Below are 24,659 nucleotides of genomic sequence, written 5' to 3' on the forward strand. Positions count from 1 at the left end.
TCAAATTATCAGAATTGGTTAAATAAGGTTATGCATGCCAACATATTAGGCCAGAATTAAGAGTAGGCAAAGTTATCGTGTCAGGCGAAAATTATAGTTATCAAACGTTTTACCATTGCAACATTCACTGTCGTTGAAGAGTGCTTTAGAGTTCACATCTGGCGATGCCTCATAACAATTGGTTATTCCTCATTATTTGTAACAACGTCATTACTATCTTTCCGTACACAAAAAAATGTATGCACGCATGACTGTAAGTCGCTTTGGATAAAAGCGTCTGCTAAATGGCATATTATATTATATTATTATTATTATTATTTCCTTTGCCGTACCTCAAACCTTCATGATTACCAGCTGAGATAAACTTGTATTAGTTGATTTTACTCCTGGCTCAGTTTGTCTGAGCAGTGTCTTAACAGCATCCTAAAATCTACTCTGAGCTGGGAGTTTTTGTTGTTGTCTTAAAACAGGGTTTAACAGGATTCCTAGGACATTTTATCTATCCTACTTCACCCATATTTTATATTTGCACAAAAAAGTAGTGTGTAGTTACAGTAGTTAGCAACACTGCTACATACAAAAACATGCATTAACTACTGAAAAGCCTACTTAGATTTGAATGAAGTTCAACTACCACTAAACTACTGTAAAATGTAGTTAAATTACTAGTTAGTTGCACCACATGGATTTAGTTCACTCCTCGCCAACATTTCTGACAAATTTTGGTGCGGAAGCTGTAATAGATGTAATTTAAAACCCTCCGCCGTCACACGTCGGATTTGGGCACGAAAGAGCCTCATCTGTTGCATCTTGAGGGGGTTAAACATTTTGGAGAAAGACATTTTTTACTTCGTGCTGACGCGGACAAGGAGCTGGAGGTACGTGCAGCAGCCTGGACTGTAAACTCCACCATGTTTCTTTGGGTTTTAGTTTTAGGGGCCTTCGTTTCTAGAACAGAATGTTATTTTTCTGAGGAAAAATATCAAGAAGAATCGAAAATGCAGCCGCCAACGATTGTTATTGCGATCATTGCTCGGAACGCGGCGCATTCCTTGCCATACTACCTCGGAGCGTTGGAGAGGCTGAACTATCCCAAAAACCGCATCTCTGTATGGTAAGTTCAGCCATCCCGCCAGCGCTGTTTCCCTGGACGCTATTTGTTCGAAGGTCCATTTATCAAACTCGCGGGCGATCAAAGGTCAATCGCATTTATTTTAGATTAAGAATACCACCCCTCTTCTCCCCAGTCCCCACAATCCCTTTAGAACCCTCGACCCTCACCTGCAATAGAAAATAATGAGTGCTTCTGCTGCTGTAGGCTACTCTAACTTTGTTTTCCAAGTTTGTCTCTAATGCAGCGTTTATGAAAGTTAAATTGTAGGCTAGGCCTACTGTTGCACTGCATTATGCAATTACATTTTATTTTCATTATAATAGCCTATACTTTACACTACAGTCTGCATGTTACTGTATGTTTTGCACAGATAACATTTCCATGCGATACCACAATAGCCCTAAACGAATTTCCTCTTGTGCATTTCCTCATGTGCATATTGATTATTATGCATTTCATACGGAGTCCCTTCTGCATATTCATTAGCAACTCTTCATTAGGGTAAACGATGTGCATGGCTTTTCTCGATCGCATGTGTAACGTGACCACATTGGTGTATCAGATTTGCAGTGTCTTTGATTCCTAGTTGTGTTGCGGTTGTATGCAAATCAGGCAAACCCAGTGGCCACGTTACACACAGACTACTGTATATTCTAGTGCCAGACAGTGTGTCTTTATTCCCATGTCTGCAGGGCAGCTACAGATCACAATGCTGACAACACTACAGCTGTTCTAAAAGAATGGCTGACTGTCATGCAAAAGTTCTATCACTATGTGGAGTGGAGGCCCATGGAGCATCCTACGTAAGTTCTGTTTCTCTTCAGCATTATCTTGTATTTCCCAAAACTGTGTGTGTGTCTGGGTGAGTGGAGAGCTATAGAGCATCCTACATGAGTTCAACATTATTATGTCATCCAAAAAGCGTGTGTTGTTGATACAGTTGTGTACCTCCCAAAACCTAAGGCCAAGGGCTTAAAAACATCTGGTCAAACATCAGCACCTGCTTAGTTGTATAATCTTACTAGCACACACAGACTGTAATAGTAGACTCAACATGCTGTATTTAAGGATGTAACTTTAAAACAGAGGGTGAAGAGAAAAGAGCTTCAAAAAGATGTTAGGTGATTACAGAGCATACTGATATGCATACCGATACACATACCGATACACAGTGCTACCTGACCTCAGGGGACTCTCTAAGTCCAATATATATATACACAACAGTATGCGGACACCCCTTCAAATTAGTGGATTTGTCTATTTCAGCCACACCCGTTGCTGACAGGTGTATAACATCGAGCACACAGCCATGCGATCTCCATAGACAAACATTGGCAGTAGAATGGCCTTACTGAAGAGCTCAGTGACATTCAACGTGGCACTGTCATAGGATGCCACCTTTCCAACAAGTCAGTTTGTCAAATTTCTGCCCTGCTAGAGCTGCCCCGGTCAACTGTAAGTGCTGTTATTGTGAAGTGGAAATGTCTAGGAACAACAATGGCTCAGCCGCGAAGTGGTAGCCACACAAAGTGGTAGGCCACACCGCCGAGTGCTGAAGCGCGTAGCGCGTAAAAATTGTCTTTCCTCAGTTGCAACACTCACTACCAAGTTCCAAACTGCCTCTGGAAGCAACGTCAGCACAATAACTGTTTGTCGGGAGCTTCATGAAATGGGTTTCCATGGCCGAGCAGCCGCACACATGCCTAAGATCACCATGCGCAATACCAAGCGTCGGCTGGAGTGGTGTAAAGCTTGCCGCTATTGGACTCTGGAGCAGTGGAAATGCGTTCTCTGGAGTGATGACTCACGCTTCACCATCTGGCAGTCCAATGGACGAATCTGGGTTTTGGCGGATGCCAGGAGAACGCTACCTGCCCCAATGCATAGTGCCAATTGTAAAGTTCGGTGGAGGAGGAATAGTGGTCTGGGGCTGTTTTTCATGGTTCGGGCTAGGCCCCTTAGTTCCAGTGAAGGGAAATCTTAACGCTACAGCATACAATGACATTCAAGACAATTCTGTGCTTCCAATTTTGTGGCAACAATTTTGAGAAGGCCCTTTCCTGTTTCAGCATGACAATGCCCCTGTGCACAAAGCGATGTTCATACAGAAATGGTGTTTCGAGATCGGTGTGGAAGAACTTGACTGGCCTGCACAGAGCCCTGACCTCAACCCCATCGAACACCTTTGGGATGAATTGGAACGCCGACTGCGAGCCAGGCCTAATTGGCCAACATCAGTGCCCGACCTCACTAATGCTCGTTGGCTGGCCCTCACTACATATTCGTCGCCAAACCCACTGGCTCCAGGTCATCTATAAATCACTGCTAGGCAAATCCCCGCCTTATCTTAGCTCATTGGTCACCATAGCAACACCCATCCGTAGTATGCGCTCCAGCAGGTATATCTCACAGGTCATCCCCAAAGCCAACACCTCCTTTGGCCGCCATTCCTTCCAGTTCTCTGCTGCCAATGACTTGAACGAACTGAAAAAATCTCTGAAGCTGGAGACTCTTATCTCCCTCATTAACTTTAAGCATCATTTGTCAGAGCAGCTTACCGATCACTGCACCTGTACACAGCCCATCTGTAATTAGCCCACCCAACTACCTCATCCCCATATTGTTATTTATTTTGCTCATTTGCACCCCAGTATCTCTATTTGCACATCGTTTTCTGCACATCTATCACTCCAGTGTTAATACTAAATTGTAATTATTTTGCACTATGGCCTATTTATTGCCTTACCTCCATAACTTACTACATTTGCACACACTGTATATAGATGTTCTATTGTGTTATTGACTGTACGTTGTGTTTATCCCATATGTAACTCTGTTTTTGTTGATTTTATCGCACTGCTTTGCTTTATCTTGGCCAGGTTGCAGTTGTAAATGAGAACTTGTTCTCAACTGGCTTACCTGGTTAAATAAAGGTTAAATAAAAAATAAAATAAAAATAAATAACAAAATTGAAGAAAGTCCCCGCAACGATGTTCCAACATCTATTGGAAAGCCTTCTCAGAAGAGTGGAGGCCATGATAGCAGAAAAGCGGGGACCAACTCCATATTAATGCCCATGATTTTGGAATGAGATGTTTGATGAGCAGGTGTCCACATACTTTTGGTCATGTACTGGGTACCTCGAAGCCATGCAGGAGGGATACTGTAGCGTGTGTGTGCACGTGTTTGTGTGCGCGAATGTGATTGTGTGCGTCTTGTTCGGACTCCCTCCATTGCAGGTCCTACCCAGGAGAGATGGGGCCTAAATACTGGAGCAACGGCAGATATGAATACCTGATGAAACTCAAACAGGCTGCTCTCAACTTCGCCAAGCAACGCTGGGCTGACTACATACTGGTACAGTCCCAAATCTCTACTCTGTCCACTGACTAGAAGTTATAGGTTTATCTCATTAGTTTATCCACAGCCTAGAAGTAGAAATCAAGGATTGTTGGGGTCAATTCTATTTCAATTCAGTCAATTCAGGAAGTAAATTAAAATTCCAATTCTCCTCATTGGTTTTCAATAACCCTGCCTCTCTATCAAGATAATCTCTGACTCTTTACTCTCACCTGAACACTCGCAACAAACCCAGACCTCTCTTATAATCCTCCAGTATGCAGACACTGACAACATCTTGACCAACCCAGAGACCCTCAACCTCCTCATAGCAGAGAACAAGTCTGTGGTCGCCCCCATGTTGGACTCCCAGGGAGCCTACTCCAACTACTGGTGCGGCATCACTCCACAGGTAAGAGAGTGTGTGCGCGTGTGTATGTGTCAGATTACAAATGCCTGTGTGAAAATTAAAGGTGTATAATATTGCACACTAGGTTTTGTTTGAATGAAGGATTGATCTGTGTGTCTGTTCTCAGGGTTACTATCGGCGTACAGCTGAGTATTTCCCCACCAGACACCGCCACCGGCTGGGCTGCTACCCGGTGCCCATGGTCCACTCTACCTTCCTGCTGGACATGAGGAAGACAGGCATGAAGAAGCTGGCCTTCCATCCCCCTCACCAGGACTACTCCTGGCCCTTCGATGACATCATCGTCTTCGCCTTCTCCTGCCGCGTCTCAAGTAGGGGTCTACAGTACAGCATGTACATTAAAGCACACACACATCACAGGCATATGTACACACACACACTCTCTGATAACATATAATCGCAAACATCCATGGCCCTGGCAAGTGCAGGGGTGAAATCAAAGTGTTCAAAGTAAAAGGCAAGATGATTACGTTACGATTATGTTGATGGTACTTCAAGGCCATGTCAACGTTAACTGTTTGATAACAGAGTTGACTTTGCGATTCCAGAGGTGCAGATGTACCTGTGCAACAAGGTGAGGTATGGCTACCTGAACGTCCCAGCCAAGCCTCACCACACCATAGAGGACGACAGCATCAATTTCAGCCATCTCATCCTGGAGGCCATGAGTAAGAAACTTTATTTCATATTATTATAGTTATGAGAGTAGGTGTTGTATTCTGTATGTTTATTATGGTATATAACTAACAGTAAATATCTGTAATACTAAAGGTAGTAACTTATAGATGTGTCTTAATAACACAGCTCTGTGTTCTCCCTCCAGTTGAAGGTCCCTCCATGGCCCCCTCCAAATATGTCAGCCTCTTCCCCAAACGGAGAGACCTCATGGGCTTTGATGAGGTGAGTCCGAGGCCAGGGGTGCCCAAACCTCTCAAGGACTAAAATAGATCAAAGAAGTAGAACTGGTTTGGGGGAAACTGCTGTAGACGAATGGTGTTATACTCTCTCACTCAATATATGGATCATTGTGTCTGAGTTGACCTCTGACCCTGGCTCTCCCATAATGTAGGTGTACCTGATCAACCTGCGTCGCCGTCAGGACCGTAGGGACAGGATGCTGTACTCTCTCAACGAGCTGGAGATAGACGTCAAAGTGGTGGACGCCATAGATGGAGGGTGAGAATTAGCCTGGTAATGCAGACTCAATCATTCTAAACAGAGCTGAATTCACTCTGATTTCCAGGCTAGGTGAGGATGCAAAGCTTGGGAAATGTTCCTACAAGAGAAAGATGGACACAATGTGTGTGTATCCTGCAGAGCTCTGAACAGCAGTGATATAAAGATCCTTGGAGTGGACATACTACCTGGTTACTATGACCCATTCTCTCGCCGCACCCTGACCAAAGGAGAGGTTGGATGCTTCCTCAGCCACTATTACATCTGGAAGGAGGTGAGGATCAGACACACATACACTTGCACATCCCCAACAAGAAACCAAAAATTGTCGCTCAAACAGAACGGGGAACTAACAAAGTCACTAACAATCAAAACGAAACAGGTGGGGTGCTAGGAGGTGTCCTCAAAGATACTCATGGGGGTGTCCACTGAATGTTGACTAGCAACATGAATGACTAAATGACTAAATGTATGACTAAATGTAAATGAAAGTGGGACCTAAAAGACACCCACCAGGTGTGCCAACTAAATTTGCCCCAGACAAGGCAAACCAAAATAAAAACCTATAATATGGAGTTAAAAATAAGTGGAGCAAACCAAACCTGGGGAGATGTAAGACAGAAAGGCTTTGTCGATCAACTTAAAGAAGCAAAGCTATAAGGAGGTGCAGCTCTTCCAACATCTCTCATCCCAACTGGAGCATTGGGCCAGCCGCTCTTAAATATCACACTTGACTAACGAGATGACAAGCAAGCACAGGTGTAACACATGTCTGTACATAATGCCCTGAATCTATTCTACAACGCCCGGAGAACTGCCCCCTTTATTCTCTGTACCCAACACATTAGAAGACCAGTTCTTAAAGCCTTTAGCCGTATCCTTATTCTAGTACTCCTCTGTTCCTCTGGTGATGTAGAGGTTAACCCAGGCCCTGAAGCCCCCAGTATCACTCCTACTCCCCAGGAGCTATCATTTGTTGACTTCTCAAATCAAATCAAATCAAATTTTATTGGTCACATGCGCCGAATACAACAGGTGCAGACATTGCAGTGAAATGCTTACTTACAGCCCTTAACCAACAGTGCATTTATTTTAAACAAAAAAAGTAAGAATAAACAACAACAAAAAAAGTGTTGAGAAAAAAAGAGCAGAAGTAAAATAAAGTGACAGTAGGGAGGCTATATATACAGTAAAATAAAGTGACAGTAGGGAGGCTATATATACAGGGGGTACCGTTGCAGAGTCAATGTGCGGGGGCACCGGCTAGTTGAGGTAGTTGAGGTAATATGTACATGTGGGTAGAGTTAAAGTGACTATGCATAAATACTTAACAGAGTAGCAGCAGCGTAAAAAAGGATGGGGTGGGGGCAGTGCAAATAGTCCGGGTAGCCATGATTAGCTGTTCAGGAGTCTTATGGCTTGGGGGTAGAAGCTGTTGAGAAGACTTTTGGACCTAGACTTGGCACTCCGGTACCGCTTGCCGTGCGGTAGCAGAGAGAACAGTCTATGACTAGGGTGGCTGGAGTCTTTGACAATTTTGAGGGCCTTCCTCTGACACCGCCTGGTATAGAGGTCCTGGATGGCAGGGAGCTTTGCCCCAGTGATGTACTGGGCCGTACGCACTACCCTCTGTAGTGCCTTGCGGTCAGAGGCCAAGCAGTTGCCATACCAGGCGGTGATGCAACCAGTCAGGATGCTCTCGATGGTGCAGCTGTAGAATTTTTTGAGGATCTGAGGACCCATGCCAAATCTTTTAGTCTCCTGAGGGGGAATAGGCTTTGTCGTGTCCCTCTTCACGACTGTCTTGGTGTGTTTGGACCATGATAGTTCGTTGGTGATGTGGACACCAAGGCTCTCAACCTGTTCCACTACAGCCCCGTCGATGAGAATGGGGGCGTGCTCAGTCCTCTTTTTTCCTGTAGTCCACAATCATCTCCTTTGTCTTGGTCACGTTGAGGGAGAGGTTGTTGTCCTGGCACCACACGGCCAGATCTCTGACCTCCTCCCTATAGGCTGTCTCATCGTTGTCGGTGATCAGGCCTACCACTGTTGTGTCGTCGGCAAACTTAATGATGGTGTTGGAGTCGTGCCTGGCCATGCAGTCATGGGTGAACAGAGAGTACAGGAGGGGGACTGAGCACGCACCCCTGAGGGGCCCCGTGTTGAGGATCAGTGTGGCAGATGTGTTGTTACCTACCCTTACCACCTGGGGGCGGCCCGTCAGGAAGTCCAGGATCCAGTTGCAGAGGGAGGTGTTTAGTCCCAGGATCCTTAGCTTAGTGATGAGTTTAGAGGGCACTATGGTGTTGAATGCTGAGCTGTAGTCAATGAATAGCATTCTCACGTAGGTGTTCCTCTTGTCCAGGTGGGAAAGGGCAGTGTGGAGTGCGATAGAGATTGCATCATCTGTGGATCTGTTGGGGCGGTATGCAAATTGGAGTGGGTCTAGGGTTTCTGGGATTATGCTGTTGATGTGAGCCATGACCAGTCTTTCAAAGCACTTCATGGCTACAGACGTCAGTGCTACGGGTCGGTAGTCATTGAGGCAGGTTATCTTAGAGTTCTTGGGCACGGGGACTATGGTGGTCTGCTTGAAACATGTTGGTATTACAGACTCAGTCAGGGACATGTTGAAAATGTCAGTGAAGACACTTGCCAGTTGGTCAGCACATGCTCAGAGTACACGTCCTGGTAATCCGTCTGGCCCTGCGACCTTGTGAATGTTGACCTGCTTAAAAGTCTTACTCACATCGGCCACGGAGAGCGTGATCACACAGTCATCCGGAACAGCTGGTGCTCTCATGCATGCCTCAGTGTTGCTTGCCTCGAAGCGAGCATAGAAGTGGTTTAGCTCGTCTGGTAGGCTTGTGTCACTGGGCAGCTCGCGGCTGTGCTTCCCTTTGTAGTCTGTAATAGTTTTCAAGCCCTGCCACATCCGACGAGCGTCAGAGCCAGTGTAGTATGATTCAATCTTAGACCTGTATTGACTCTTTGCCTGTTTGATGGTTCGTCGGAGGTCATAGCGGGACTTCTGTAACTGTAACTGCATTAGCACACTCTGCCAAACCTGATGTTCTAGCAGTGTCTGAATCCTGGCTTAGGAAGGCCACCAAAGATTCAGAAATGTCCATCCCCAACTACAACATTTTCTATCTAGATAGAACTGCCAAAGGGGGTGGAGTTGCAATCTACTGTAGAGAGAGCCTGCAGAGCTCTATCATACTATCCAGGTCTGTGCCCAAACAGTTTGAGCTCCTACGTCTAAAAATCCACCTTTCCAGAAATAAGTCTCACTGTTGCCACTTGCTACAGACCCCTCTCAGCCCCCAGCTGTTCCCTGGACACCATATGTGAATTGATTGCCCCCCATCTATCCTCAGAGTTCGTATTGCTTGGTGACCTAAACTGGGATATGCTTAACACCCCGGCCATCCTACAATCCAAACTAGATGCCCTCAACCTCACACAAATTATCAAGGAACCTACCAGGTACAATCCTAAATCCGTAAACATGGGCACCCTCATAGATCTCATCCTGACTAACTTACCCTCTAAATACACCTCCGCTGTCTTCAACCAGGCACTGCCTTATTGCCTGCGTCCGTAATGGGTCCGCGGTCAAACGAATACCCCTCATCACTGTCAAACGCTCCCTAAAACACTTTAGCGAGCAGGCCTTCCTAATTGACCTGGCCCAGGTATCCTGGATGGATATCGATCTCATTCCGTCAGTAGAGGATGCCTGGTTGTTCTTTTAAAAGTGCTTTCCTCTCAATCTTAAATAAGCATGCCCCATTCAAAAAATTCAGAACTAAGAACAGATATAGCCCCTGGTTCTCCTCAGACTTGACTGCCCTTGACCAGCACAAACACATCCTGTGGTGTACTGCATTAGCATCGAATAGCCCCCGCGATATGCAACTTTTCAGGGAAGTTAGGAACCAATATACACAAGCAGTTAGGAAAGCAAAGGCTAACTTTTTCAAACAGAAATTTGCATCCTGTAGCACTAACTCCAAAAAGTTTTGGGACACTGTAAAGTCCATGGAGAATAAAACCACCTCCTCCCAGCTACCCACTGCACTGAGGCTAGGAAACACTATCACCACCGATAAATCTACAATAATCGAGAATTTCAACAAGCATTTTGCTACGGCTGGCCATGCTTTCCACCTGGCTACCACTACCCTGGCCACCAGCTCTGCACCCTCCGCTGCAACTTGCCCATGCCCCCCCACACTTCTCCTTCACACAAATTCAGACAGCTGATGTCCTGAAAGAGCTGCAAAATCTGGAACCCTACAAATCATCTGGGCTAGACAATCTGGACCCTTTCTTTCTAAAATTAGCAGCCGAAATTGTCGCAACTCTTATTACTAGCCTGTTCAACCTCTCTTTCGTAACATCTGAGATCCCCAGAGATTGGAAAGCTGCCGCGGTCATCCCCATCTTCAAAGGGGGTGACACTCTAGATCCAAATTGTTATAGACCTATATCCATCCTGCCCTGCCTTTCGAAAGTTTTTGAAAGCCAAGTTAACAAACAGATCACCGACCATTTCGAATTCCACTGTACCTTCTCCGCTATGCAATCCTGTTTCCGAGCTGGTCATGGGTGCACCTCAGCCACGCTCAAGGTCCTAAACGATATTATAACCGCTACCGATAATAGACAGTACTGTGCAGCCGTCTTCATCGACCTGGCCAAGGCTTTCGACTCTGTCAACCACCGCATTCTTATTGGCAGACTAAATAGCCTTGGTTTCTCAAATGACTGCCTCGCCTGGTTCACCAACTACTTTGTCACGATCGTCATAAACAGCGGACCAAGGCGCAGCGTGATAAGCGTACATTCTTTTAATGAGTACACACATGAACAAAACAATAAACGATACGTGAAGTCCTAGGGTTAAACACAAACCTTACGGATCAAGATCCCACAAAACAAAAGTGCCAACAGGTTGCCTAAGTATGGTTCCCAATCAGAGACAACGAGCCACAGCTGTCTCTGATTGGGAACCACCCTGGCCAACATAGAAATAAACGATCTACAACACAACATAGAAACTATAACAAAGAAAATCCACACCCTGGCTCAACATTAAAGAGTCCCCAGAGCCAGGGCGTGACGGTACCCCCCCCCCCCCAAAGGCGCGGACTGCGACCGCGCCAACCAAACACCACAGGGGAGGGGCCGGGTGGGCATTCCGCCTTGGAGGCGGATCCGGCTCCGGGCGTGACCACCACTCTCTCTCTCGCCCTCGTGGTCTGGCCCTGCTGACCGGAGCTGGACTGAACACCGGTGGAGCGGATTGCTCTGGCGCCGGCGTGGAGCAGCTGACTGGTGCCGGACCAGGCACAGGTGGAACAGGCACGAACCGTGCCGGACTGACGACGTGCACCACTGGCTTGGTGCGGGGAACGGGCCGGACCGGGCTGACGACGCGCACGCACCACTGGCTTGGTGCGGGGAGCAGGAACGGGCCGGACCGGGCTGGTTTGGTGCGGGGAGCAGGAACGGACCGGGCTGGCGACGCGCACCACTGGCTTGGTGCGGGGAGCAGGAACGGGCCGGACCGGGCTGACGACGCACACCACTGACTTGGTGCGGGGAGCAGGAACAGGCCGGACCGGGCTGGCGACGCGCACCACAGGCTTGGTGCGAGGAACAGGCCGGACCGGGCTGGCGACGCGCACCACAGGCTTGGTGCGAGGGACAGGAACAGGCCGGACCGGGCTGGCGACGCGCACCACAGGCTTGGTGCGGGGAGCAGGAACAGGCCGGACCGGGCTGGCGACGCGCACCGCTGGCTTGGTGCGGGGAGCAGGAACAGGCCGGAACGGGCTGGCGACGCGCACCACTGGCTTAGTGCGGGGAGCAGGAACAGGCCGGACCGGGCTGACGACGCGCACCACTGGCTTGGTGCGGGGAGCAGGAACAGGCCGGACCGGGCTGGCGACGCGCACCACTGGCTTGGTGCGGGGAGCAGGAACGGGCCTGACCGTACTGGGAACACACACCACTGGCCTTGTGCGGGAATCAGGAACGGGCCGGACCGGACTGGTAACACACCCCAGTACCTCTCGCCGTGCCTCTACACTACCCTTCTCCCTCGTGACCAGTGGCCCCCGTAACCTGGCGGCCTCCTCTGCAAACCTGCCGAACCGCTCTATCGCGGCCTCCCGCTGCCTCGCCGTCCACGGTGTGAGCCCCCCCCTAAACATTTATTGGGCTTGTCTCTCCCCCGTGCTCAAGGCCTTCATCCCTCTTGCCAGACTCGCACTCATCTCCTCCCAAGTCCATCCTCTCTCCTCGTCACGCTGCTTGATCCAGTCGAGGTGGGATCTTCTGTCACGATCGTCATAAACAGCGGACCAAGGCGCAGCGTGATAAGCGTACATTCTTTTAATGAGTACACACATGAACAAAACAATAAACGATACGTGAAGTCCTAGGGTTAAACACAAACCTTACGGATCAAGATCCCACAAAACAAAAGTGCCAACAGGCTGCCTAAGTATGGTTCCCAATCAGAGACAACGAGCCACAGCTGTCTCTGATTGGGAACCACCCCTGCCAACATAGAAATAAATGATCTAGAACACAACATATAAACTATAACAAAGAAAATCCACACCCTGGCTCAACATTAAAGAGTCCCCAGAGCCAGGGCGTGACATACTTCTCAGATAGAGTTCAATGTGTCAAATCAGAGGGCCTGTTGTCTGGACCTATGGCAGTCTCTATGGGGGTGCCACAGGGTTCAATTTTCGGGCTGACTCTTTTCTCTGTGTATATCGATGATGTCGCTCTTGCAGCTGGTGACTCTCAGATCCACCTCTACGCAGATGACACCATTTTGTATACATCTGGCCCTTCATTGGACACTGTGTTAAGAAACCTCCAAACGAGGTCTTAAACACTAGTAAAACAAAATGCATGCTCTTCAATCGAACGCTGCTGGCACCCGCCCACCCGACTAGAATCACTACTCTCGGCAGGTCTGACCTAGAGTATGTGGACAACTACAAATACCTAGGTGTCTGGTTAGACTGTAAACTATCCTTCCAGACTCACATTAAGCATCTCCAATCCAAAGTTAAATCTAGAATCGGCTTCCTATTTCGCAACAAAGCCTCCTTCACTCATGTTGCCAAACATGCCCTCGTTAAACTGACTCTCCTACCGATCCTTGACTTCGGCGATGTCATTTACAAAATAGCCTCCAACACTCTACTCAGCAAATTGGATGTAGTCTATCACAGTGCCATCTGTTTTGTCACCAAAGCCCCATATACTACCCACCACTGTGACCTGTACGCTCTTGTTGGCTGGCCCTCACTACATATTCGTCGCCAAACCCACTGGCTCCAGGTCATCTATAAATCACTGCTAGGCAAATCCCCGCCTTATCTTAGCTCATTGGTCACCATAGCAACACCCACCCGTAGTCTGCGCTCCAGCAGGTATATCTCACTGGTCATCCCCAAAGCCAACACCTCCTTTGGCCGCCATTCCTTCCAGTTCTCTGCTGCCAATGACTGGAACGAACTGCAAAAATCTCTGAAGCTGGAGACTCTTATCTCCCTCACTAACTTTAAGCATCAGTTGTCAGAGCAGCTTACCGATCACTGCACCTGTACACAGCCATTCTGAAATTAGCCCACCCAACTACCTCATCCCCATATTGTTATTTATTTTGCTCATTTGCACCCCAGTATCTCTATTTGCACATAATCTCTTGCACATCTATCATTCCAGTGTTAATACTAAATTGTAATTATTTTGCACTATGGCCTATTTATTGCCTTACCTCCATAACTTGCTACATTTGCACATACTGTATATATATTTTCTGTTGTATTTTTGACTTTGTTTTGTTTACCCCATATGTAACTCTGTGTTGTTGTTTTTTATCGCACTGCTTTGCTTTATCTTGGCCAGGTCACAGTTGTAAATTGGAACTTGTTCTCAACTGGCTTACCTGGTTAAATAAAGGTGAAATAAAAAATTATAAACACATACTGACAAACAAGGTGACACCAATCAGTGCTAATGTCCAACCTCGAAATATAAATGGAAAAGACAAAGCCTGTAACACCTTCCCACATATTTTTGTTGGACAAGTTTGCTCACAACGAACAGAAAACAACTCCCATTTCACAACAAGATCAACATAAATGCTTTGCTACTTAAATGTTAATTGGAGGTTTCACATACAAGACAAAACAGCCACTTATTTGTATATATATATATATATATATATATATATATATATATACTGTATACACAGTGTACAAAACATTAAGAACACCCCCTCCTTTTGCCCTCAGAACATCCTCAATGCATCAGGGCATGGACTCTACAAGGTGTCGAAAGCGTTCCACAGAGATGCTGGCCCATGTTGAAGCCAATGCATCCCACAGTTGTGTCAAGTTGGCTGGATGTCCTTCAGGTGGTGCACCATTCTTGATACACACGGGAAACTGTTGAGCGTTAAAAACACATCAGCATTGCAGTTCTTGACACAAACCGGTTCACCTGGCACCTACTACCATGCCCCGTTCAAAAGCACTTAGATCTTTTGTCTTGCCCATTCACCCTCTGAATGGCACACATACACAATCCATGTCTCAATTGTCTCAAGGCTTAAAAATCCTTCTTTAACCCATCTCCTCCCCTTCATCTACATTGATTTGAAGTGGATTTAGCAAGTGACATCTAAGGGATTATAGCTTTCATCTGGATTCACCTGGTCAGTCTATGACATGGAAAGAGCAGGTGTTCATCATGTTTTGTACACTCATATACAGTGGGGAGAACAAGTATTTGATACACTGCCGATTTTGCAGTTTTCCTACTTACAAAGCATGTAGAGGTCTGTCATTTTTATCATAGGTACACATCAACTGTGAGAGACAGAATCTAAAACAAAAATCCAGAAAATCACAAAATCACAAGTAATTAATTTGCATTTTATTGCATGACATAAGTATTTGATACATCAGAAAAGCAGAACTTAATATTTGGTACAGAAACCTTTGTTTGCAATTACAGAGATCATACGTTTCCTGTAGGTCTTGACCAGGTTTGCACACACTGCAGCAGGGATTTTGGCCCACTCCTCCATACAGACCTTCTCCAGATCCTTCAGGTTTCGGGGCTGTCGCTGGGTAATACGGACTTTCAGCTCCCTCCAAAGGTTTTCTATTGGGTTCAGGTCTGGAGACTGGCTAGGTCACTCCAGGACCTTGAGATGCTTCTTACGGAGCCACTCCTTAGTTGCCCTGGCTGTGTGTTTCGGGTCGTTGTCATGCTGGAAGACCCAGCCACGACCCATCTTCAATGCTCTTACTGAGGGAAGGAGGTTGTTGGCCAAGATCTCGCGATACATGGCCCCATCCATCCTCCCCTCAATACGGTGCAGTCGTCCTGTCCCCTTTGCAGAAATGCATCCCTAAAGAATGATGTTTCCACCTCCATGCTTCACGGTTGGGATGGTGTTCTTGGGGTTGTACTCATCCTTCTTCTTCCTCCAAACACGGCGAGTGGAGTTTAGACCAAAAAGCTCTATTTTTGTCTCATCAGACCACATGACCTTCTCCCATTCCTCCTCTGGATCATCCAGATGGTCATTGGCAAACTTCAGACAGGCCTGGACATGCGCTGGCATGAGCAGGGGGACCTTGCGTGCGTTGCAGGATTTTAATCCATGATGGCGTAGTGTGTTACTAATGGTTTTCTTTGAGACTGTGGTCCCAGCTCTCTTCGGGTCATTGACCAGGTCCTGCCGTGTAGTTCTGGGCTGATCCCTCACGTTCCTCATGATCATTGATGCCCCACGAGGTGAGATCTTGCATGGAGCCCCAGACCGAGGGTGATTGACCGTCATCTTGAACTTCTTCAATTTTCTAATAATTGTGCCAACAGTTGTTGCCTTCTCACCAAGCTGCTTGCCTATTGTCCTGTAGCCCATCCCAGCCTTGTACAGGTCTACAATTTTATCCCTGATGTCCTTACACAGCTCTCTGGTCTTGGCCATTGTGGAGAGGTTGGAGTCTGTTTGATTGAGTGTGTGGACAGGTGTCTTTTATACAGGTAACGAGTTCAAACAGGTGCAGTTAATACAGGTAATGAGTGGAGAACAGGAGGGCTTCTTAAAGAAAAACAAACAGGTCTGTGAGAGCCGGAATTCTTACTGGTTGGTAGGTGATCAAATACTTATGTCATGCAATAAAATGCAAATTTATTACTTAAAAATCAAACAATGTGATTTTCTGGATTTTTGTTTTAGATTCTGTCTCTCACAGTTGATGTGTACCTATGATAAAAATTACAGACCTCTACATGCTTTGTAAGTAGGAAAACCTGCAAAATCGGCAGTGTATCAAATACTTGTTCTCCCCACTGTATACACACTTTTTTTTTTATAGCTGCCTAAAAACAGAGGTTAAATGTAGATCTTTGTACCTTTCTATTACGCTCACCCCCTTGGCACGAGCCTAACCAAAACAAAACTCATCTCCAATACGGAAAAACGTGCAGTCAAAACAAAATGTGTGCCAGGGCTACACACTGGCTGAACACAAAGCAAAAGTTATGACTACCCACCCTTGAAAGACAATCAGCAACCAAGTTGTCAAACCACAGACGTTTGATTTCAAAGGGAAATTCCTGCAATATCCGTAGTAGCTATCCTCTCGTGATTTTCCTCAGTCGAATAGCCTAGAAATGAGTGGCAGCACACATGATGGTAAAGAGAAACTGGTTAACACTATTTGCTTTGGGCAAAGGACCAACACAGTCCACCAGAACCCTGCTGAAAAGTTAGCCATAAGCAGGAATTGGCTGCAAAGGTCCAATCGGTACGGTTTACCTGTCCACTGGGAAACGTAACAGGATTTATAGTAAGCCACAACATCCTGTTTCAGACCAGGCCAGAAAAAGTTATGCAAGATACGGTCAAGATGGCCTGTCATACTACAATTGTGAGCCAACCTCAGTATCTCTTGTTGAAGTGTAACTGGAACGACAATTTGAGATACACTGGGCCAATCGTCTTGCTCAGAAGTGGCGAGAGAACTTGATTTCCTAATCAGAACACCATCTCTATCAAAGTAACCCAGAATAACTTCTTCAAACTCTTCTGGACCTTTCTCAGCAAAAAGAGGGGAGAGGGAAGCATCTTTACTCTGCTCAGCAATCAGCTGCTTCCTAGACATCGAAGTGTCAACTGTAGGGACTCTCTCTTCCTTCAGTGGTCCTACAAACTCGCTCACCTTTGGGGTTTTCAAAGGAGAGGTCCACTCAGTAGGTTTACCGAAATCAGGACCACACATAAACGTCTCAGACAGATTGAACATGATGGAATCACTGACATCCTCCCCAACACTACACTTGCTCTCTGCAATCTTTTTAGACCTAGCACGTGTAACCTCACATGCTAGGAACACTCTAGGGTACTTTTCTGATAACCAATCAGGTTCCTCTAATCAGGGTTCCTTACAAACGACAGAATTTGGCACGAACTTCCCTCAAGCCAATTCACAAAGACAAATCTGCCCGATTCCAGCCTTGCTGAAGCACCCCCAGATCATCACCAATCCTCTACCAAATTTCACAGTGGGTGTGAGACACTGTGGCTTGTAGGCCTCTCCAGGTCTCCGTCTAACCATTAGACGACCAGGTGTTTGGGCAAAGCTGAAAATTGGACTCATCAGAGAAGATGACCTTACTCCAGGCCTCTACGGTCAAATCCTTATGGTCTTTTGCAAACCTCAGCCTGGCTCTTCTTTGCTTCTCATTGATGAAGGGCTTTTTTCTAGCTTTGCACGACTTCAGCCCTGCCCCTAGGAGCCTGTTTCGAACCGTCCTCGCCGTGCACTTCACCCCAGCTGCCGTTTGCCATTCTTTTTGTAGGTCACTTGATGTCATCCTACGGTTGTTGAGTGACATTCGAATGAGTCAGTAGAGAGTCGTTTTCGCCCCTACTTTTCCTCGTTAAATAAGATTTGGTTCATGTGATCACCTAATCAGTACCTAATTCAGTAGAATGTTGGAATTCAACAGACACTGGAATGGAATGGCTGTCATACATGTAGAGATGCTGATTTAAGAAACATTTGCAGTGGTCTCTTAATTTCTTCTACAGCTGTATATTAGCCTGTGTGTTTATACAACTTTCTAAATGATTTCACCAATCTTATAACCCCTCTCGTCGTTGTCAGTGACAGAAACTCTACCACAAAAGTGTATTTTGAACACTAAAATATATGGGAACAGTAGAGCTTCAGAATAGATGATTAGAGCGACTACCATACTCATGGGAAACAAGATCCTGGATGAGCACACACACACACACATAAACGAGACCTGGGGGTGTTAGAAGCAGCTTAATTGACTCGTTCAGTGAAGTAGAAATGCCTCTGTGGTCTGTCATTAGAGCTTTTCTTAACTGCTAGTTATCACCCATTCTCATCCCTCTTGGTCCCTCTCCTTTCTCCCCTCTACCTCTCTTATCTCCTACTCTCTCCCCCTTCCTTTCTCCCTCTCTCTCCCCACCCTTCTCTCACCCTTCCATCTCACTCTCTCCCTCTCTCTCCCCCCTCCCCTTTCTCTCTCCCCCTTACTCCTCTATCCCCCCCTCTCTCGCTCTCTGCCCCTTCACCCCTCCATCTCCCCCCTCCCTCCCTCTCAGATGGTAGACCAGCAGATGGACAAGGCGCTGATCTTCGAGGACGACGTGCGTTTCCAGGCCAACTTCAAGCGGCGCTTGCTCCGTCTGATGGAGGAGGTGGGCATGGTGGAACTGGACTGGGACATCATGTGAGTCAGTGTCACGGTCACCCGCGTTGTCATGGAGCTGGAGAGGAACGGGCCGAGCTGCCCTGGAGTCATTTTATATGATGAGCTAAACTGCGTTGGGAGTCGGGGGGGGGGACATGCCGTTAATTGTTACATATAATGTAATGATTGCACATTAAGTTGATTGTTTCTTTTATTATTACACAAGTTGAGTAAAGAATAGTCAAATTCCAAAACAGTTACTACACTACCAATACATCATCCTCTGCCTGACCTGTCTCTCTCCGTCCTCTGTCCGTAGTTACCTGGGCCGTAAGCAGGTGAAGCCGGGTGATGAGGAGGTGGTGGAGAACGTGAGGAATCTGGTGGTAGCAGACTATTCCTACTGGACCCTGTCTTACGCCATCTCTCTCCAGGGGGCCCAGAAGCTGCTCAACGCTGAACCCCTCTCCAAGATGCTGCCCGTCGACGAGTTCCTACCCATCATGTACGACAAACACATCAAGTAAGTATAAAAATACATTTGAAATGTCTTTATTTCTTAATTTCAATGTCTTTATTTCTTCATTTCTTTAGCCATTCTCAAGTCATTCTTAAGTCATTGAGACCAAACACACCAAATAAGTGGAACTGAAACCTGAAGAATTGTGTTAACTACACCCAAGATAATCCCTTGACTTTAGCTCAAAGGGAAAACAGTATTGTGGATTGCAGGAGACCCGGGTTCAAAACCCAGTCAGTTTTGAAGTATGACACCAAATATGACAACAAGACTGCCTAAGTGAGCGAGCCAGTGATACAAGTATCCAAACTGTCTTTGATAAATACTGTCGCTCTCCTCAACGAGCCAGCTCCAAGACTCCAATACTAGGTTGAGTTTCCTGAAAGCTTTGTATCACTAAGATCATCCATTGCCAACAATGGACTTACAGTGGGGGAAAAAAGTATTTAGTCAGCCACCAATTGTGCAAGTTCTCCCACTTAAAAAGATGAGAGAGGCCTGTCATTTTCATCATAGGTACACGTCAACTATGACAGACAAATTGAGGAAAAAAAAATCCAGAAAATCACATTGTAGGATTTTTAATGAATTTATTTGCAAATTATGGTGGAAAATAAGTATTTGGTCACCTACAAACAAGCAAGATTTCTGGCTCTCACAGACCTGTAACTTCTTCTTTAAGAGGCTCCTCTGTCCTCCACTCGTTACCTGTATTAATGGCACCTGTTTGAACTTGTTATCAGTATAAAAGACACCTGTCCACAACCTCAAACAGTCACACTCCAAACTCCACTATGGCCAAGACCAAAGAGCTGTCAAAGGACACCAGAAACAAAATTGTAGACCTGCACCAGGCTGGGAAGACTGAATCTGCAATAGGTAAGCAGCTTGGTTTGAAGAAATCAACTGTGGGAGCAATTATTAGGAAATGGAAGACATACAAGACCACTGATAATCTCCCTCGATCTGGGGCTCCACGCAAGATCTCACCCCGTGGGGTCAGAATGATCACAAGAACGGTGAGCAAAAATCCAAGAACCACACGGGGGACCTAGTGAATGACCTGCAGAGAGCTGGGACGAAAGTAACAAAGCCTACCATCAGTAACACACTACGCCGCCAGGGACTCAAATCCTGCAGTGACAGACGTGTCCCCCTGCTTAAGCCAGTACATGTCCAGGCCCATCTGAAGTTTGCTAGAGTGCATTTGGATGATCCAGAAGAGGATTGGGAGAATGTCATATGGTCAGATGAAACCAAAATAGAACTTTTTGGTAAAAACTCAACTCGTCGTGTTTGGAGGACAAAGAATGCTGAGTTGAATCCAAAGAACACCATACCTACTGTGAAGCATGGGGGTGGAAACATCATGCTTTGGGGCTGTTTTTCTGCAAAGGGACCAGGACGACTGATCCGTGTAAAGGAAAGAATGAATGGGGCCATGTATCGTGAGATTTTGAGTGAAAACCTCCTTCCATCAGCAAGGGCATTGAAGATGAAACGTGGCTGGGTCTTTCAGCATGACAATGATCCCAAACACACCGCCCGGGCAACGAAGGAGTGGCTTCGTAAGAAGCATTTCAAGGTCCTGGAGTGGCCTAGCCAGTCTCCAGATCTCAACCCCATAGAAAATCTTTGGAGGGAGTTGAAAGTCTGTGTTGCCCAGCGACAGCCCCAAAACATCACTGCTCTAGAGGAGATCTGCATGGAGGAATGGGCCAAAATACCAGCAACAGTGTGTGAAAACCTTGTGAAGACTTACAGAAAACGTTTGACCTGTGTCATTGCCAACAAAGTGTATATAACAAAGTATTGAGAAACTTTTGTTATTGACCAAATACTTATTTTCCACCATAATTTGCAAATAAATTCATTAAAAATCCTACAATGTGATTTTCTGGATTTTTTTTCTCATTTTGTCTGTCATAGTTGACGTGTACCTATGATGAAAATTACAGGCCTCTCTCATCTTTTTAAGTGGGAGAACTTGCACAATTGGTGGCTGACTAAATACTTTTTTCCTCCACTGTATAAGGATCATGCTACAAAGCTGTAACTCTGCTTTGTGCCACTCAATATTTCAGTGCATCATGAGAGGTAAACTATGTCCTGTTAAGGCTTGAACAGCTATGTCTTGAAATATGCAGACAGACAGATTAAAAGTAAGTTTACATTGTAATACTTCTGACAGCCAACTTTCTAGATCCGCCCATAACTTTTGGAAAGTAGGGGTGCTGAATCAGAATCCATTTATTTATTTATTATAATAAAATAAAATAAATGTTTTGAAGAAAACATTTGTATTCACAAAAGTAGTGCACTGGGCCTTTACTAGTCCTGTATTAGCGGACCGATATAGCCGTCTGTAGGGCGGGCAAATTATAGCAGTCTGTAGCCCCCCCCCTACATTGGTCAGTCCAAAATGACTTTTTAATTCTGTCATGGAAATAAATGTATTTCCTGTTACCAAGTCATTTACGGTTTCGATGCCTTTAGTTGTCCATGTGGACCAATTTATCGGTGAATTCTGAAAAGCTATCCAAGGATTGTTCCATAAGGTTGTGTTTTTAGGGAGTGATATTGATTTCTTGTACAATAAGTTACATTTTCTTCCATATTGCCACAATTTCTTAAACTTCATGACCCCTTTTTTCTCCCCAATTTCGTGAAATCCTATTACAATCTTGTCTCATCGCTGCAACTCCCCAACGGGCTCGGGAGAGGCGAAGGTTGAGTCAGGTTGTTTTATGTTGCACCTACCCCACATTTTCAGGAATATTCTTATCATGTTACTGAATGTATGTGGCGAAAAGTACCGTAAATGTAAAATGCACCTAAAATCAATAGTGTAATGTTTGGATTCAGTCTCGTGTCAGGTGAACTGTAGTTGTGTCGTCAACTTTGGTCTAATAATTTTACCATAATCTCCAAACTGTTCCCTTTCAATTACCACCATGCTTATGCATACGCTTTTCATATTTCTTCTGTAAGAAACATTTCAATTTAGCTCTATACCTATAGGCCAATTCCCACACGTATTTTGTTGCACATTCTCATTTTAGTTCAATCAAAAAGCGCTGCTTTGTTCATGTGAGTGTGTCCAGTCGTTCTGCAGACTGACTTGGCTTGTTGTAGCATTCCAGTTTCATGTGGTCAACTCTCTCTCTCTCTCTGGCTGCTAGACCAAGTTAATAAAGCCCAGAGACTTTCTTCTGAGCCTTGGGAGTCAGGCATACATCCAGAAGGCTGTTAGAATGCTTTGTTGTCCTTTTGAGAATGCCTTAGTGTTCCGTCATGTGTGGAAACCTGGCCAGGTGCCATAATCTCCATTCCCTGCTCCACCTTTCCATCTTCCCATTCTCTTTTTCCCTCAGTGGTTCTTCTGATTCGTTAAGCTTGACTTATTCACTAGAACCACATGGAGTTGAATCTAGGCATTCTGACGCATTCCTATAGAAACCTGCTATTCCCAGTACTTGTGTTATAATAACCTTGTTTCCACAAAATATTGAACAAGTTCTCACTTGCTTGTATTAATCTCTCGCACAGAATGTTCTTTTGTCATTTTTAGAGGTCACTTTCAAAACTCTTATCCTCCGTAAGATTATAGTTTGTTTAGAGTAGCAATGAATTGTGGCCAACAATAGGCTTCTATACTAAACAAAATGTAATCTTATGAAGTGTGTCCATGATCTTCTAGACAGTACTCTCAACCATGTAAATGCTAGTTTTATAGTGGGATTTTACATTTCTCAATGTCATCATTGTCTATAGCCTTGGACCACTAGTAACTCTTGACTCTCAATTAGAGGTTTTAATATGTTAATATTGTCATCTGACCTGTTCAACAGTGAGGACTACAAATCCCACTTCCCCAGTTTTATTTATTTAATAAAAGTTGTAACAATAAAAATGTTGTATTGTTATATGACCTGATATCTGACCTCCCTATCCTCTTCTGTTCCACAGTGAGGACTACAAGTCTCACTTTGCTAACCGTAACCTGCAGGCGTTCTCCACACGCCCTCTATTGGTGCAACCAGCCCACTACGCTGGGGACCCCGAGTGGGTGAGCGACACAGAGACCTCCACGCTGTGGGACGACGACAACGTACGAACAGACTGGAGGGGTTCCCACAAAACCCTGAAGGGGGCACCCCAATCCGACATGCTGCAGGCCACGTATAAGGATGAGCTCTAGTTAAACCATATTCGTGCCTGATTCACACTGTAGGGCCAACTCAAACCATACTGGGCTGACTTGGATATTGTCTTTTCACGTTGTTCTTTTACAGCACTGTTCCAGAAACTGTGGTAGCCAGCACAGCTTGGCTCGGTGTGGCTCAGTAGTGTGAAAAGGGTAATAGGTTACTGGTTATAGTGTCACTGCTGACAGAGAGGAAGATATCCGCTATTCATAAGTACCTTCATTTCTGACTGTATATATCGCCATTTTGTATTTGGTATGTCTGCCCATAATCACTGGGAATGACTGGATATACATACAGTAGTGAAGCCGGCTGAGGTTTCAGAGACTTGGTCTGCTCACATCAGGTGCCCCCAGGCCTGTTTTCAAAGTGTTTGTGTTTGTGGCTTTGTTTGTGTAAGGATGCTGTTTTTGTATGGCTTGTGGACATTGTCCTTGGCTGTCCATCTGTGTACCCACTGAGCACTCCAGGGTCTGGGCTCACTTCACTGTACACTTAGTCCCTGGGGGTCGGAGGACAGAAATACTGGAGGAAACCATTCTCTTTTATATCACATTCTACTCTTATTCAGTATATTGTGAGAACAGTCTTAGTAAAGGTTTTCTTGACTTTAGTAAAGTATCTGCATAAAAGTTGAACTGCAACAAGCACTCACACAAGGTAAGGATCTGTGGCTAGCAGTGTAAATGATATATGATAGGAGCAGTGTCTCTCTCAATGCCTGACCTCATGGTAGAGTCTCCCACTAGAGCAGACGGAAGTCAACAGACCAGAGAGAAGCCTGCCAATTTAGGTGTCGTTAATGGTGCCAATTGCTACGACAATCATGTTACAATCTGACTGAGCTCATTGGTATTGGTTTGTGTTGGTGTTTTATAAATGCGTACAAATTCCATGATTCCATTACTTGTACAATTCTTATTTACAGTTTTCCTAATTTATTTCTAGCATTATATTGTGCTTTTTGAATGCACAATATTAAACCCAAGTGCAATGTCTTAATGGTAGTGAAATTCCCTTTTTGTCAAATAAATGAATATACAATGAGTGTACAAAACATTTATACATGAATACAAATCTACTTCA

General features: G+C 45.6%; 1 protein-coding gene across 1 annotated transcript; it reads left to right on the forward strand.

The window, feature by feature from the left end:
- The first annotated feature begins 785 nt into the window (after positions 1-785).
- On the forward strand, positions 786-24,659 carry LOC121582863 (procollagen galactosyltransferase 2). The gene is made up of 12 exons (XM_041899009.2): positions 786-1,114; positions 1,807-1,917; positions 4,354-4,471; positions 4,731-4,865; positions 4,990-5,194; positions 5,432-5,551; positions 5,707-5,783; positions 5,953-6,059; positions 6,201-6,333; positions 18,757-18,884; positions 19,165-19,368; positions 23,335-24,659. Exons 1-12 carry the CDS (start codon positions 912-914, stop codon positions 23,564-23,566), a joined length of 1,773 nt encoding a protein of 590 aa, XP_041754943.1. The 5' UTR covers positions 786-911; the 3' UTR covers positions 23,567-24,659.

The sequence above is a fragment of the Coregonus clupeaformis genome, chromosome 15, assembly GCF_020615455.1.
Source record: "Coregonus clupeaformis isolate EN_2021a chromosome 15, ASM2061545v1, whole genome shotgun sequence".
NCBI classification, from domain to species: domain Eukaryota; kingdom Metazoa; phylum Chordata; class Actinopteri; order Salmoniformes; family Salmonidae; genus Coregonus; species Coregonus clupeaformis.

Coding starts and splice junctions, on each gene's coding strand:
- LOC121582863 (XM_041899009.2), top strand. CDS start 912: ATGTTTCTTTGGGTTTTAGTTTTAGGGGCCTTCGTTTCTAGAACAGAA. Junction 4,866..4,989: donor GGTGCGGCATCACTCCACAG/GTAAGAGAGTGT, acceptor GTCTGTTCTCAG/GGTTACTATCGGCGTACAGC. Junction 5,784..5,952: donor ACCTCATGGGCTTTGATGAG/GTGAGTCCGAGG, acceptor CCCATAATGTAG/GTGTACCTGATCAACCTGCG.